The sequence below is a fragment of the Myxocyprinus asiaticus genome, chromosome 9, assembly GCF_019703515.2.
Source record: "Myxocyprinus asiaticus isolate MX2 ecotype Aquarium Trade chromosome 9, UBuf_Myxa_2, whole genome shotgun sequence".
Classification (NCBI taxonomy): Eukaryota; Metazoa; Chordata; class Actinopteri; order Cypriniformes; family Catostomidae; genus Myxocyprinus; species Myxocyprinus asiaticus.
In genome coordinates, this window is record NC_059352.1 from 7,391,473 (window position 1) to 7,405,996 (window position 14,524).

At 37.8% G+C, this 14,524-nt stretch overlaps 1 protein-coding gene across 2 annotated transcripts in view; it reads left to right on the plus strand.

Annotated features, from left to right (window-relative positions):
• mtss1 (MTSS I-BAR domain containing 1) overlaps positions 1–14,524 on the plus strand; it is an 89,454-nt gene that overhangs the window by 54,500 nt on the left and 20,430 nt on the right. For both annotated transcript variants that reach the window (XM_051706457.1, XM_051706459.1), the window contains exons 4-6: positions 5,536–5,620; positions 5,754–5,845; positions 9,515–9,589. In XM_051706457.1, the coding sequence (XP_051562417.1) occupies positions 5,536–5,620; positions 5,754–5,845; positions 9,515–9,589 (252 nt within the window). The remainder of the gene's footprint in view (positions 1–5,535; positions 5,621–5,753; positions 5,846–9,514; positions 9,590–14,524) is intronic.

Sequence of the window (14,524 nt, forward strand, 5' to 3'; positions counted from 1 at the left end):
GATCAGGGCCATTTGGGTGATTTCTGTTACCATTATGATTTAAAAAGGAGCCAAACAAATATGTGATAATAAATGGCTTCATATGATAACTATCCTTAAATAAATTTTGCATGATCAGTCATATTTCCGAAATCCATGCCATAATTTCACAATTTCTGCCAGGGTATGCAAACTTTTGAGCACAACTTTATACCCACATGAATCTTTATGGAATCGAAATAGAAGCTTGAGAATCGTAACTGAATAGAATCAGGAAATTTGTATCAATACCCAGCCCTAGTTGTAACTGTAATCTATTGTTAAGAGGAATAAAAACCAATGCCATAATTTCACAATTTCTGCCAGGTTATGCAAACTTTTGAGCACAACTGTATCTCTGTTATAATGTCCCTTTTGCTTGCATATGAATGAAATTCTGTCACAGCTAATGCTCTTAATTATACAAAGGACCTTTTAACTAGGTACATATTTTTATAGTTTTTCATCATTTTGGTAACATTCACTTTTTAAAAATAAACAAATTCATGTATTCAATCAATTAATATGATATTATATTGCACATTTTATTTTTTGTTACATGTTTATTGTTTAATTGCTTAATTTTTACTATTTATAGGTATTTACATTGAATTGTTGAACACAAGCTAAAACCGGTACTGTCTCTGGTATTCCTGTAAACAGCATCCGTAAATGAGCGCATGTTAACGATAGAGGAATCTAATGGCTTTATCTCATCTGTGCTATGCGTGATTCCAACTAAATGTTCATTTATTTATTTTTTTTATCAACAACTGACTGTAAAGAACAAAGTGTTTTAAAACATTAACACGCAGTGAAAGGATCTCGCTGCTGAATAGTCCACCACTATGTTACACAATCAATGGTGAGTGAAATCCGAACATTTACCAGCCAGATGCCAAATATATACATTTTAGTCACATAGCGCGCAATTTGGTTGGAAGTGCGAGCAATTTCCTCTCACTGTAGTAGAGGATTGCGCATATAGTAAAAGATTGATTCTGGAATTTAAGAATCGATGTCGAGATCGTTCAAATGAAGATTGTGATGCATCGTAAAATCTATATTTTTACCCACCCCTAGTTATAACCTACTTCAAGTGTTGCAGTCAAAATTGTGTTGTGGCTGGGAGTCGCATGCATTGCATTTCATTGTTTATTTAAGGTTTTTTGCTTTTTGGCACTTTTATTTATAGATACAGGTGAAAAAGTACATTAAAGATTCAAACTTGCGGTACCAGCATGAACACTTGTGCTAATGGTAGTTAATGTTTTGAATACATAGCCATAAATGGTAGATTAATCTGATAAAGACTATAAATGTGTCATTAAGAAATTAATTGAACTGTTCCCGTTGTGGTTTAACCAAACAAAGCAGCTGACTATAAACACGTCGTTATGAAATTAATTGAACTCTCCCTGTTGTGGTTCAACCAAACAAAGCAGTTGACTATAAACACGTCGTTATGAAATTAATTGAACTGTTCCCGTTGTGGTTTAACCAAACAAAGCAGTTGCCAATGTGGCTGTAAAATTGGCAAGACGAGTTATCTTTATCCCAAGAATATACCGAATGTCACTATAAACTTGATCTGTTACTCTTCTAAAGAAATGAAAAGAGAAAAGAATGAATTTCACACTGTTTTTGAATTGGCCGCAGTTTTGTTAGTGTACTGCCTGACTCTAAAAGGGATTTATGATCAAAACACCTGCAATTATAGAGTTCTGTTGCAGTTTGCCTCATTTAATCTCCTTTGTTTGACAGCAAATGATTGATACAAGAGACATTTGAAAAATTTTCATGTCCTGCCCCCTCCCAGTTGAGAAATGTTGTGTGTGAAATGTCGCAGCAGTAATTCGGTTCATTGAGCGTCAGCCCCAGGCACCTGGGTGTGACTGAGCCCTCCCACCTCCCCAGATAAATTAGTTCACTTCAGAACATTAGTGGTGAACAGTTTATTGCAGTCTGCAGTAGTTGGTGCACAGAGGATCATGCATCACGCACACAGACACAAAAAGACCAGTGAGGGGCATGATATGACATGTCTGGTTGAACTCTTGTGGAAGAGGAGTCAGATATTAGAGAACCTAACACACAGTCACACATGCTCTCTGTCCCTGGCTACAATACCTGGGAAGTGTATACCAGGAAGTACCTGGACTTAAAGATATAGTTCACGCAAAAATGAAAATTCTGTCATCATTTACCAGGGCTCAACAATAAGGACTGCCTGATGGCCTGGGGCCAGTGTGAGAGATATTTGGCCAGTTGCTAGAACTGTCACTTGTCCGATCGGGCCAGTGCTGCATTTCTAACGTTTGTGCAAGGAGACAACAAGCGAGAGAGCACAAAAATTACACAGAGCTTACAAAGCCTTCTAACCAAGCACTTGGAGACGAGCGAGTGTGATTTATATTTAGCTCACAAAGATGCGCAACTGTATAATATCTACATTCTTAATTCATAGATAAGGCCTAATATCTACCTACTGTATATTACACGTCACAATCAATTTAGTAGCATGTTTAGTAAACAGTCTCCTCTCTCATGAATTCATATGTTACATGGACCCTTTTCACATGTCTTCGTTCACGAAAGCGGAAGTCGTCACAGTTGGCTAAACTTGACTGGCGGTGAATGGGGGACCACAGCATTTTTGCTTACCCGTTTGCTCCAACAGCAAAAAAAAAAAAACAATTACACTTTCACAGCTTTGCAAAAGAAGATAAAATATACAGCGTTGGATAACAGCAGTAAGAAGAGAGAAACAGGTCAAAGTTTCGGTCACTCCCTCAGCAGCTGTGTTAGAAGCCTCATCGCAGCTATGCTAACTGATTTTTTAAAATGTCTTTTTAATCTCCTTTCCTCCCCAATTTGGAATGCCCAATTCCCATTACTTAGTAGGTCCTCGTGGTGGCGCGGTTACTCGCCTCAATTCGGGTGGCGGAGGACAAGTCTCAGCTACCTCTGCTTCTGAGACTCTCAATCCACACATCTTATCACGTGGCTCGTTGTGCATGACACTGCGGAGACTCACAGCATGTGGAGGCTCATGCTACTCTCCGCAATCCACGCACAACTTACCACGTGCCCCACTGAGAGCGAGAACCACTATTCGTGACCACAAGGAGGTTACCCCATGTGACTCTACCCTCCCTAGCAACCGGGCCAATTTGGTTGCTTAGGAGACCTGGCTGGAGTCACTCAGCATGCCCTGGATTCGAAGTCGCGACTCCAGGGGTTGTAGTCAGCGTCAATACTCGCTGAGCTACCCAGGCCCCTATGGTACAATGTTATAAATTTACACTTAATATTTGTAAAATTGGAAATATAAAAAAGTTTGCTACATTTACGTTTTTAAAGAAGGCGGAAACACGTCATAACAGGTCTGTGAAAGGGGTCCATTTAGCAAACAGTCAAATCTCTTATTCGGCCCCTAAATCTTTGGTTGTGAAAACACTACACATGGCCCAAAAGTTGACAGCATGATTAAACGGGTCACTGAAAACCCATAATTTGCTCAACAGAACTCTTCCCTTAAAAACAAATATGTAAATGGCAGGACGTCTGAGGATATGATGGATTTATACATTTATATCTGTAAAGTGCTTATAAGGGGTTACATAAGACATAAATCATATCTTGCAAATTATAAATGTGATACAGTTTTGGGGGAAATTGTCTTAAAACGTAATATATATTACAAGTATTTAGCTTCGGACACATTTTTTTAAAGCCATGATGGAAAAACAGTTGTTTTTCATTTGTGTGTTGGGGCCAGTGAAAATTTTAGCAGGGCCAGTTAAAATCTTAATCACTGACCTGACCTGGTCAGTAGAAACAATTCTTTGCGTTGAGCCCTGAATTTACTCACCCTCATGTCGTTCCAAACTTATATGACTGTCTGTCTTCCATGGAAAACAAGAGAAGAATGTTGACTTGTTCTTCAATATTATATTATTTATATTATCAATATTTAATAAAAAAAAATATCCACTGTTTTCCAAAAGTCTATATAGTATTAGTGCAATGTGTAATTTTATACTGTAAATGTTCTCTGTACTGAATGATGTAGATTTGTACATTGACTGATTGAAATGCTCAATGATTGAAACACAGCACAAATGTCTAACTAGTTTAAATCTGGTCATTTTCTCATCTGTCTTTATCTGTTTTTTGTTTCTCGTTGGAGCTGTTATGTATTTTTAGAGGAAATGCTACTCAGTCAAGATGTCTTTGTTTGTCCCCTTTTCTTCCGCTCCTCTGGGTCAGAATGCTCTGCTGCAGGTACAAGGCCTGTAATAAACTAAACTAGGCCAGCGGTGCTTTAAGTACCTCTTTAACACTTCTGTACTCTTACTTTGTGTAGCTAGACAGCAAAGATGTTTTTTATTTATTTTTTTAGATAGAATGCAGATATTGAAATATCTGCAGTGCAGTAATGTAAATAAACTGGCCATCTTAATGCTTTAACAAAAAAATCAAATGTGCTTCAAATGTGGCTTGTGCAATCATCATTTTAATAACTAATTAGTCAAATAATTTGAAATTAATATATGAATACTATATATAATATTTTGAATAATTAAAATATCAAAATTACTATATAGAGCTTTTAATTCAAGTGTTCAGAAGAAGAATCAGTACATATAATTTGCAATATATGTATAAGAATCAGTGTTACGTGCATTGATGATAGACTTGGTGCGCTCAGTAACTTGTCTTTGTGTCATCTTGGACTTACACTGACACCTAGTGGCTTGGATGCAGCATAATTTAAAATCTATAGTTTTCAGTGTCAGATGCCATTGTAGATATGTAGTATTCATAGTCAGCCATGATTAATCAATGAGAGAATGTATCAAACAACAGGATGGTTACTAAGATTAATATTTGGCTGGTCATGTGATTGTAACATGGCTGCCCCCATGTGCAGACCCTCTCCATGTAGAATAAAACGGCTTTTATAAGGTTGCCGATATGACTGGAGTCTTCATTTTAATGTATTTATATATTGCAAAATTACAATTCATGTCTTTAAGAGTTAAACTTTTTTAATGAGGAAAAAATTACTGAGTGCACCTTTAAGGCTAGGGTATACTAAATAGAGCACTGAAGACGTGATGATGCAATATAGTGGAAATGTCACGTCCTGTGACATTGGCTTTATGTTGATTTTAAAACCGTAAAATGAAAATAGCCCAAAAATTTCCTAAATTATTATTTTTTCTAATAATTTAAATTAGCATATGCTAACATCGTCTTCTGTCATGTGCAACACATACATATCTGTTAAATACATATCTGTTTCTCAGAAAATGTACTTTAGTGTTTCATGACTTTTAAAATGAGGAGAGAATAATGTGATTAAACTATTCTTGCAGAAATGCTGTTGTGCAACTTTTTTTTTCATCTTGGCATTCTCAGGTTCTGATTGAGCTCAGAATGGAAGATTGTGAGTTCAAGGAAATTTACATTAATCCATTTTGAACATTTTTGTCTTTTTGTTCCCCGTAGGAGCAACGAAAGAGATTGGATCTGCCTTGACCAGGATGTGTATGAGACACAGAAGCATTGAGAACAAACTCAAACTGTTTACCTCGTATGACTATTTACTTGTGTTTATTTCATTTATAAGCTGATTATTTGTGATATTAATGAGGATTATTTATTATGCAGCACATTATGTATATGGATGAGTTTAACCGGTTTGTGTGTGTATGTGTGTTTGGCAGGGCTCTCATGGATAACTTGATCACTCCTCTGGAACTGAAAATAGAAGAATGGAAAAAGGTTGCCAGTCAGCTGGATAAAGATCATGCCAAAGGTATCGGCCTCTTTCCCTACGTGATATAATCGGAATTCCTCAGATCTAGTATTCAGTCGTTCTGTGCAGAAAAATTTAATTCTGTTACCTAGAAGGTGAAGTATCATCTTAATCCTTTAATGGGAGTGTTTCATTCTAACTAAGGCAAAAGGTATAGTTCACTCAAAAAAGAAAATTCTGATATTATCTTCTCACCCTCATGTCGCTCCAAAAACGTATGATTTTTCTTTTTCCGTGAAACACAAAAGGTTTTAAGAGGTACAATTTTCAGGCTGGTTTTCTGGCTTTTCTGTGTAATGAACATGGTGGCAACAAGGGGCTGTCAAGCTCCAAAAAGCACTAAAATGACCATAAAAGTATCATAAGAGTAGTCCATGCAACCTGTGCACTATATTCCAAGTCTTCTGAAGCCATATGGTAGCATTGTGTGAGGAACAGACCAAAATTTGCCATTATTCACTGAAAATCTTGCCTTTTGTCTTACCTTTCGAATCTCGTTTTCGGTTGCGCATGTTCAAAAATCTTGTGTTAACGATACATGCAAACAATTTTTTTAAGAAACTCTTAAAACCCAAAACTTTGCCTAATACAGAGGATGTAGGATAAATCCTATTATTCCCATGCACCAGAAGAACTAATAATAAGACAAATGTGGGACAGTTTGCCAAACCTTAAGCTGTCCATGGCTGTGTGTAGCACCTGCCGCTTTGCATATCCATTTGAAGAATCCTAATGCTAAAGATCCCTGATAATTTCTCAGAGTCCGACCTTAACAATTTGAGCAGCACATTTTTAGCATGAATTGTTTTGTAAACCTTGCACAATGTAATACAGGCTTCGTAAAGTGACTATTTGAAGGATAGGGCAGTTTAAAACTAAAATGGACTCAACAGCAAACCCGCAGCCTGCGTGTGTGCAGCAAACCGTTTCTTTTTCTTGAAGGCACCGCAGCAAAAATGACCCGTTTAATTGTAAGGGTTAGAGAAAGGGTTGGAAATGGTCATAAATAGAGTTGTGCATAAGTAATTGACTAATCGAGTAATGGTTCTGCACCAGCTAGTTGAATATTAACAATGCTACTCGAATATCGCACATTAATTTTCATTTTTGCTGTCAGTATTGGTTTCTATGTACAGTGCATTGGGAAAGTATTCACAGCGCTTCACTTTTTCCACATTTTGTTATGTTACAGCCTTATTCCAAAATGGATTATATTCATTATTTTCCTTAACATTCTACAAACAATACCCCATAATGACAACGTGAAAGAAGTTTGTTTGAAATCTTTGTACATTTATTAAAAATAAAAAACAAAAATCACATGTACATAAGTATTCACAACCTTTGCTCAATACTTTGTTGAAGCACCTTTGGCACCAATTACAGCCTCGAGTCTTTTTGAGTATGATGCTACAAGCTTGGCACACCTATTTTTGGGCAGTTTCTCCCATTCTTCTTTGCAGGACCTCTCAAACTCCATCAGGTTGGATGGGGAGCGTCGGTGCACAGCCATTTTCAGATCTCTCCAGAGATTTACAATCGGGTTCAAGTCTGGGCTCTGGCTGGGCCACTCAAGGACATTCACAGAGTTGTCCCGGAGCCACTCCTTTGTTATCTTGGCTGGGTGCTTAGGAGTCGTTGTCCTGATGGAAGATGAACCTTCGCCCCAGTCTGAGGTCCAGAGCGCTCTGGAGCAGGTTTTCATCAAGGATGTCTCTGTACATTGCTGCATTCATCTTTCCCTCGATCCCAACTAGTCTCCCAGTTCCTGCCGCTGAAAAACATCCCCACAGCATGATGCTGCCGCCACCATGCTTCACTGTAGGGATGGTATTGGCCAGGTGATGAGCGGTGCCTGGTTTCCTCCAGACATGACGCTTGCCATTCAGGCCAAAGAGTTCAATCTTTGTTTCATCAGACCAGAAAATTTTGTTTCTCATGGTCTGAGAGTCCTTCAGGTGCCTTTTGGCAAACTCCAGGTGGGCTGTCACTCCTTTTACTGAGGAGTGGTGTCCGTCTGGCCACTCTACCATACAGGCCTGATTGGTGGAGTGCTGCAGAGATGGTGGTTCTCCTCTCTCCACAGAGAAACGCTGGAGCTCTGTCAGAGTGACCATTGGGTTCTTGGTCATCTCCCTGACTAAGGCCCTTCTCCCCCGTTCGCTCAGTTTGGCCGGGCGGCCAGCTCTAGGAAGAGTCCTGGTGATTCCAAACTTCTTCCATTTACGGATGATGGAGGCCACTGTGCTCATTGGGACCTTCAATGCTGCAGAAATTTTTCTGTACCCTTCCCCAGATCTGTGCCTCGATACAATCCTGTCTCGGAGGTCTACAGACAATTCCTTGGACTTCATGGCTTGGTTTGTGCTCTGACATGCACTGTTAACTGTGGGACCTTATATAGACCGGTGTGTGCCTTTCCAAATCATGTCCAATCAACTGAATTTACCACAGGTGGACTCCAATCAAGTTGTAGAAAGATCTCATGGATGATCAGTGGAAACAGGATGCACCTGAGCTCAATTTTGAGTGTCTTGGCAAAGGCTGTGAATACTTATGTACATGTGATTATTTTATTTTTATTTTTTTCGTTTTTTATTTTTAATAAATTTGCAAAGATTTCAAACGAACTTCTTTCACGTTGTCATTATGGGGTATTGTTTGTAGAATTTTGAGGAAAATAATGAATTTAATCCATTTTGGAATAAGGCTGTAACATAACAAAATGTGGAAAAAGTGAAGCGCTGTGAATACTTTCCGGATGCACTGTAAGCTCCGTGTGAGTGAAAAAGGTTTTTTATTATTTGATATTGTTCATTTCAACCCATTGGTTGAAGTTATCTCATTTTGAAACCTTTCTTGGTAACGTTTTTGAATATGACAAAATATACATTTCGCGTACTTGTCATACTTGGCATTTTTAACTTACATTTTAATTTACGAGTAATCGAGTACTTGTTTTTTTGTGGGTTAGAGTACTCGACAACAAAATTACTCTAAAATGCCCATCCCTAGTCATAAAACTTTTATTGGACCTCGGGGGAAAATACTACATAATAAAAAAGGTATGATATGACCCTTTTATGACCAGCACTTTCTTGTTAGTTGTACATGGTGAACACTGTTAATTATTAAATGGCTCTAAACTCTGCGGGAGTCACTCACAGTTATATTACAGCACATAAAAGATCATTTATTCATAAGAGCAATCCATTATATGTCATATAAAAGATTAGTCGTTCAATAACAACCTGCATCATAGACTTGGTTTGCAACTTCCTAGTAAAAACACCCACACAATCTCCAACATGTCTGACTGAGGTCACTACTGGGTCATTTCATTTGACATCAGCGTGAATAATTGATAAGCAGCGCTTGCTAAGACAAGCAACACTATGACAATCGCTCAAACCTAGTGTTTGGGGTTCAAATCCCTAAGTATTAGTAATGTATTAAAATTAGGCCAGGACTGTCTGTTATCTGACCAATGGAAGACGAGGTGGGTGTTCTGGAAGCCTGTTTGAAAACAATTATTATTTTTGCAATTTGGTGAGGTTTGGTGAGGCTGATGATGCAGAATTCACACACTTCAGCTTTAACGTGTTTCACTTGGTCTCACTAATGTTTGTTGTCTTGTCCATTTTTATTTTATTTTTATTTATTTTTCAGAATTCAAAAAAGCACGCTCTGAGATCAAGAAGAAATCTTCAGACACAATTAAACTGCAAAAGAAAGTTAAAAAAGGTAAGAACTTGAGTGAGTGAAATTCATAGAGCACACCTGGAATAAATAGTTCAATTATATTATGTAAGTTGCACCATAGAAGTCCTGCTGTCTGGTTACAGATATGACACACACACACACACACACACACATCTCATATCTTATCATATTACTGCATCTCTTTGTCTAAACACAATAGGGCATGCCCATGTCTTCTGTTGGCACCACGCCCTGTGTTGTCATCATACCACACCCCATTTGTCATGATACCACGCCGTATGTTGTCATGGCAACATCCTTGCCAACCTTGCCCCCAGTCAAAATGCACTATGAATAGAATATTTTCGTTTAAAATAATCTTTCGGTTTTTATTTTAACTAAGCTTGATAAAAGTAAACAAAACATAGCTAAGCTAATTACAGTAAACTTTCTGTGTGTAAAAGAATATGGTCACAATATGTGTCAAGAACATAGCGAGGTTCCATTCCCACTTTGATTGTTGGTGCCAGACGGGCTGGTTTGAGTATTTCTGTAACTTCTGATCTCCTAGGATTTTCACACACAGCAGTCTCTAGAATTTACTCTGAATGGTGCCAAAAACAAGAAACATGCAGTGAGTGGCAGTTCTGTGGACGGAAATGCCTTGTTGATGATAGAGGTCAAGAAAAAATGGCCAGACTGGTTCGAATTGACAAAGTCTACGGTAACTCAGATAACCGCTCTGTACAATTGTGGTAAGAAGAATATCATCTCAGAATGCTGAGTTGGCGCTGATTTGGCGGCACGAGGAGGACCTACACAATATTAGGCAGGTGGTTTTAATGTTGTGGCTGATCGGTGTATATACATAGATTATCACATGATAGAAACCAGGGGAGTATGTTGTAAAGCAAGGAGGAGATTTGAAATTAAAAATCAAGACGGTCTGAGTGTGTACGTGTGATTACACTTTGAAAAAGACTATCTTTTGAAGAAACTAGCTGTTTTTGACATTAACATTGTCAAAAAAATAGCCTAGAGCTCAAGGCCACTCGCATACTCGCACGATCAGAGAGGAAAGAGATCCCCCATCCTTCCCCCGTCATTTTTCCCAACATTTGGGAAACACCCTGTGGTCATATATGCATTCTTATGTGGACTTGCTGCCAGAGAAATAGCACTGCTGTGTGATCAGTCTTGTTTTTGGAGATCTAACTTAGGATATTTAGGAGTATTATGACCTTTTAGATTTAACCATCACTGAATTAAATATACATTCTGAAAATTCTTCTATCACTAATGTTAGACAATGAAATGCTAGAAGCCACAAAGCAAAAGATTTTCTGAAATATATTACAAAATTCCCCAAAGGAGCAATCGTTAAATGGTTGCTGATAGTTGTTTATGGGTGGTACTATAAGGTATGTAAATAAGCTAAAAATGTCCCCTTCACTTTTATCAAAATGAAACTTTGGCCCATGAAAATAAACATAAAATGCTTATTTAAAATATAATATTCGAGAATCCCTTTTACAATTACTAGCAATATAGTTTAAGAAGCAAATTTTAAAATTAGTCCATATTTATGAATCAATATATTGTATTTGCTTTATGACCTTAATATCGCTTCAAGAAAATGGTTATTGAAAGATGCTAATATATGCTTTGTTTATTTGTCAGTGATGATATGAGGCCTGTTATTATTACTGGCTAATATTTTGGATGTTTTCTGAAAATGTGTTTAAGTTGCAAAATAATGCAGAACACCAAAATGGTGAAATCCAACAGAAATCATCACTTAAGCCTGTAGTACCTCCACTTAACAGTGATTTTTAACACTGAGTCATCACATGTGTGCCAGTTTGTGTCATGCATAGTCATTTTATTTTTTATTTTTTTTATTTTTCCCCCCCTTTTTTCACCCAATTTGGAATGCCCAATTCCCAGTGCGCTTTTAAGTCCTCGTGGTCACGTAGTGATTCACCTCAATCCAGGTGGCGGAGGATGAATCCCAGTTGCCTCTGCATCTGAGACCATCAACCCGTGCATCTTATCACATGGCTTGTGGAGCGCATTATCACGGAGACATAGCGCGTGTGGAGGCTTCACGCCATCCACCGCGACATCCACGCACAACTCACCACACGCCCCACCAAGAACGAACCACATTATAGCGACCATGAGGAGGTTACCCCATGTGACTCTACCCTCCCTAGCAACCGGGCCAATTTGGTTGCTTAGGAGACCTGGCTGGAGTCACTCAGCATGCCCTGGGATTCAAACTAGTGAACTCCAGGGGTGGTAGCCAGCGTCTTTTTACCACTGAGCTACCCAGGCCCCTGGCGTACAGAGTCTTATCTTGTAAGAGTCAGTTTACAATGTCTGAATCATTGTGTGTTAGAGACGGGGCAGAATAAAGTGTTACTGTAAGTGATTCAGAGGCCCATGCTTTTATGTCACCAAAGTACACTCATAAACCCATCCCAGTGCTGTATGATATACTGCAATAACTCTCACATTGTGAGACAATTAAAATAGATATGGCATCTACACCCATGATCCCTCTCAAAGAGCACATTTATCTTTATATCTTAAATTTGTGCTACTCAGAAGACTACTGGGGCGATTTGCTTAGAAGAGATTTGGAAGTGTCAGCATTGAGATTTGAAACAGCATTGGATCTGAATTATTAAAACTGGTGCACATTAGTATTCCAATACCATACATGCTTTGTTTGATTTGGAATGAAGAAGAAGAGTGACATGGTCTCTCAATCTTTTCCTTATCCTCACTCTCCTATTCTCCTTTTCTACCTAAGCCTATATCATATTCAGGCCAGGGCTACATCCCATTGCATCTTGATAACACAGACCCCTTCTTTGACCGTACAACTGACGAAACATTGAAATGTCTTTTTTTTTTCTTTCTTTTTTTTCACTTCTGCACACCTGTCTCCTCTACGTGTTTATGGAGAGGTGTCTGGTTATGACATCATTGCTTCCAACCTCTTTTTGACCTGAGGGAATGTCTCTCTGGCACACTCACTCACCTTTGTCCGAATGGCTCTGGGTTTATTTCCTTCATCTCCAATTACCGTGTTCAAATGAGCTTTTTTTTATGTTTATATACTGTGTAGCTGTGACTTTAATACAGGTAATCCACTAAAATAAAGGATAATTCTGCTTGTAATACCAGGTGGAAACGGAGCATATAAGTGCTAAATATGCTTCTCATCTAAAAGACGCATCTGTGCGTGACGATTAAAGCCTAGTTGCGCGTGCTTGTCGCACAATCCGCCGTATAAACACTCGTGCAAGTGATTTCTTCTGCGCTATCCAGTCTCTGAAGCACCACAAAGCTTATGCGGCCTGTGTGCTAGTATTTTCTAAACAATCTAGGGCTGCAACTAACGATTATTTTGATAATCGATTAATCTCCGATTATTTCTTCAATTAACCGATTAATCTGATAACAAAAAACCACATATTATTTCCTTTTTTTCTCTCTTTTCTACAAAACATAAATTATTGTATACTAAACATTATGTATTATAAAATATATATATATATTTCTGATCATCTAAGCAGCTGGAACCTTTTGAAATTGACAGGTCTTTTTTTTTCTTCATGGTGCTATGGAAGAATCAAACTAATAGTTAATAAATAGGGTTATTATATGTTGTAATATAATAATAGTATTGTTTGCCATAGTGATGCACCACAAATAATTTGTTTTAAGCAATTTTAGATTATTACTTTTTGCATTTTTCTATGCAAAAGGGCTCCTGGACAGGCCGTGGAATTTATACACAGACCTACTGACCTTTTGCCCTTTAAACTTAAGCTGACCCCACCAATAAGCTGCCACTACCATACCCGGGTTAACTTTAAACCTTCACTTCAGGCCTTTTAAACTCACAGTCCAGCAGAAGGTCAGTGCACTTAAGGACCAAGGGTCATATCTCTTCCTGGAAGGTCAAAGGATTTAATAGAGTTTTGCAACACTAACGAGAAAGCGGAATTGCTTAAATCCCAAAAATGCATGCAAGGCACTTAAATGGATGTGCAGAGGTTAATTAGAGTTAATGATATAGAATATTGTGATATTTTAAGTAGTTTCTATGGTGCTTTTTAAATGTTCATTTAGAAAGCTTTTTTGTTGTTTATCCGTTATTTGATGGATTCTATTATTCAATTAGTAAACAATCTGAACCCAAGATGTTTTATTTAATTGTTATTAAACCATCACTGTGGAATAAAAATGGTCACTACCAAAAGATTATTTTTGTCCTGATCTTTTTGGCATTTGAAGGTGCACGGTAATTATTATTATTTTTTATTTATTTATTTTTTGCTGGCTGATATGACCATTATCTTGGGCTTCATACAGACACCTATAGGCATAAGTGTCTGCTGAAGAACTGCTTTTTTTATGTAAGTGTGCATAATTTTTTTTTTTAGTAATTTCTTTAGTTGTGAAACTTTCATAGGAAAAGTGCTCCTATTTATATATAAAATAAATAAATAAATAAACATCTGTCTTGGATGGTAACTTGACATTATGATGATCAGGTGTCATGAAGGGCAACTGAGGTTATTGTTAGTAATAAGGATGCTGAGTGCAGTGTATGTGTGCGTGCTTTCCTATAGTGTCCTATAAACAGCTGTCGGGATATTCTGCTGTCGATGGAATGCTGAAAAAGTAGTTGTGTGTATTTTTACTGAGCTTGAAGAAATCTACAATGTTTAGAGTTGCAAATAAAATTCTTGCACACAACTAAAGTATAAGAGAGTCTGACTTAGAAAGAGAGCTGCTTTAAAAAATCAAGAAATCAATATTAGTTTATATGAGATAAATTAGGAAGGATCTGGTGGAGAGTGAAGGGAAAAGCCATGGTCATGTGTTAAAGCTTCTCACGTGGTGTGCTGGCAAGAGCCCTCCGAGTCTGTAAACAAACCCCCAAATCTGATTAACCTT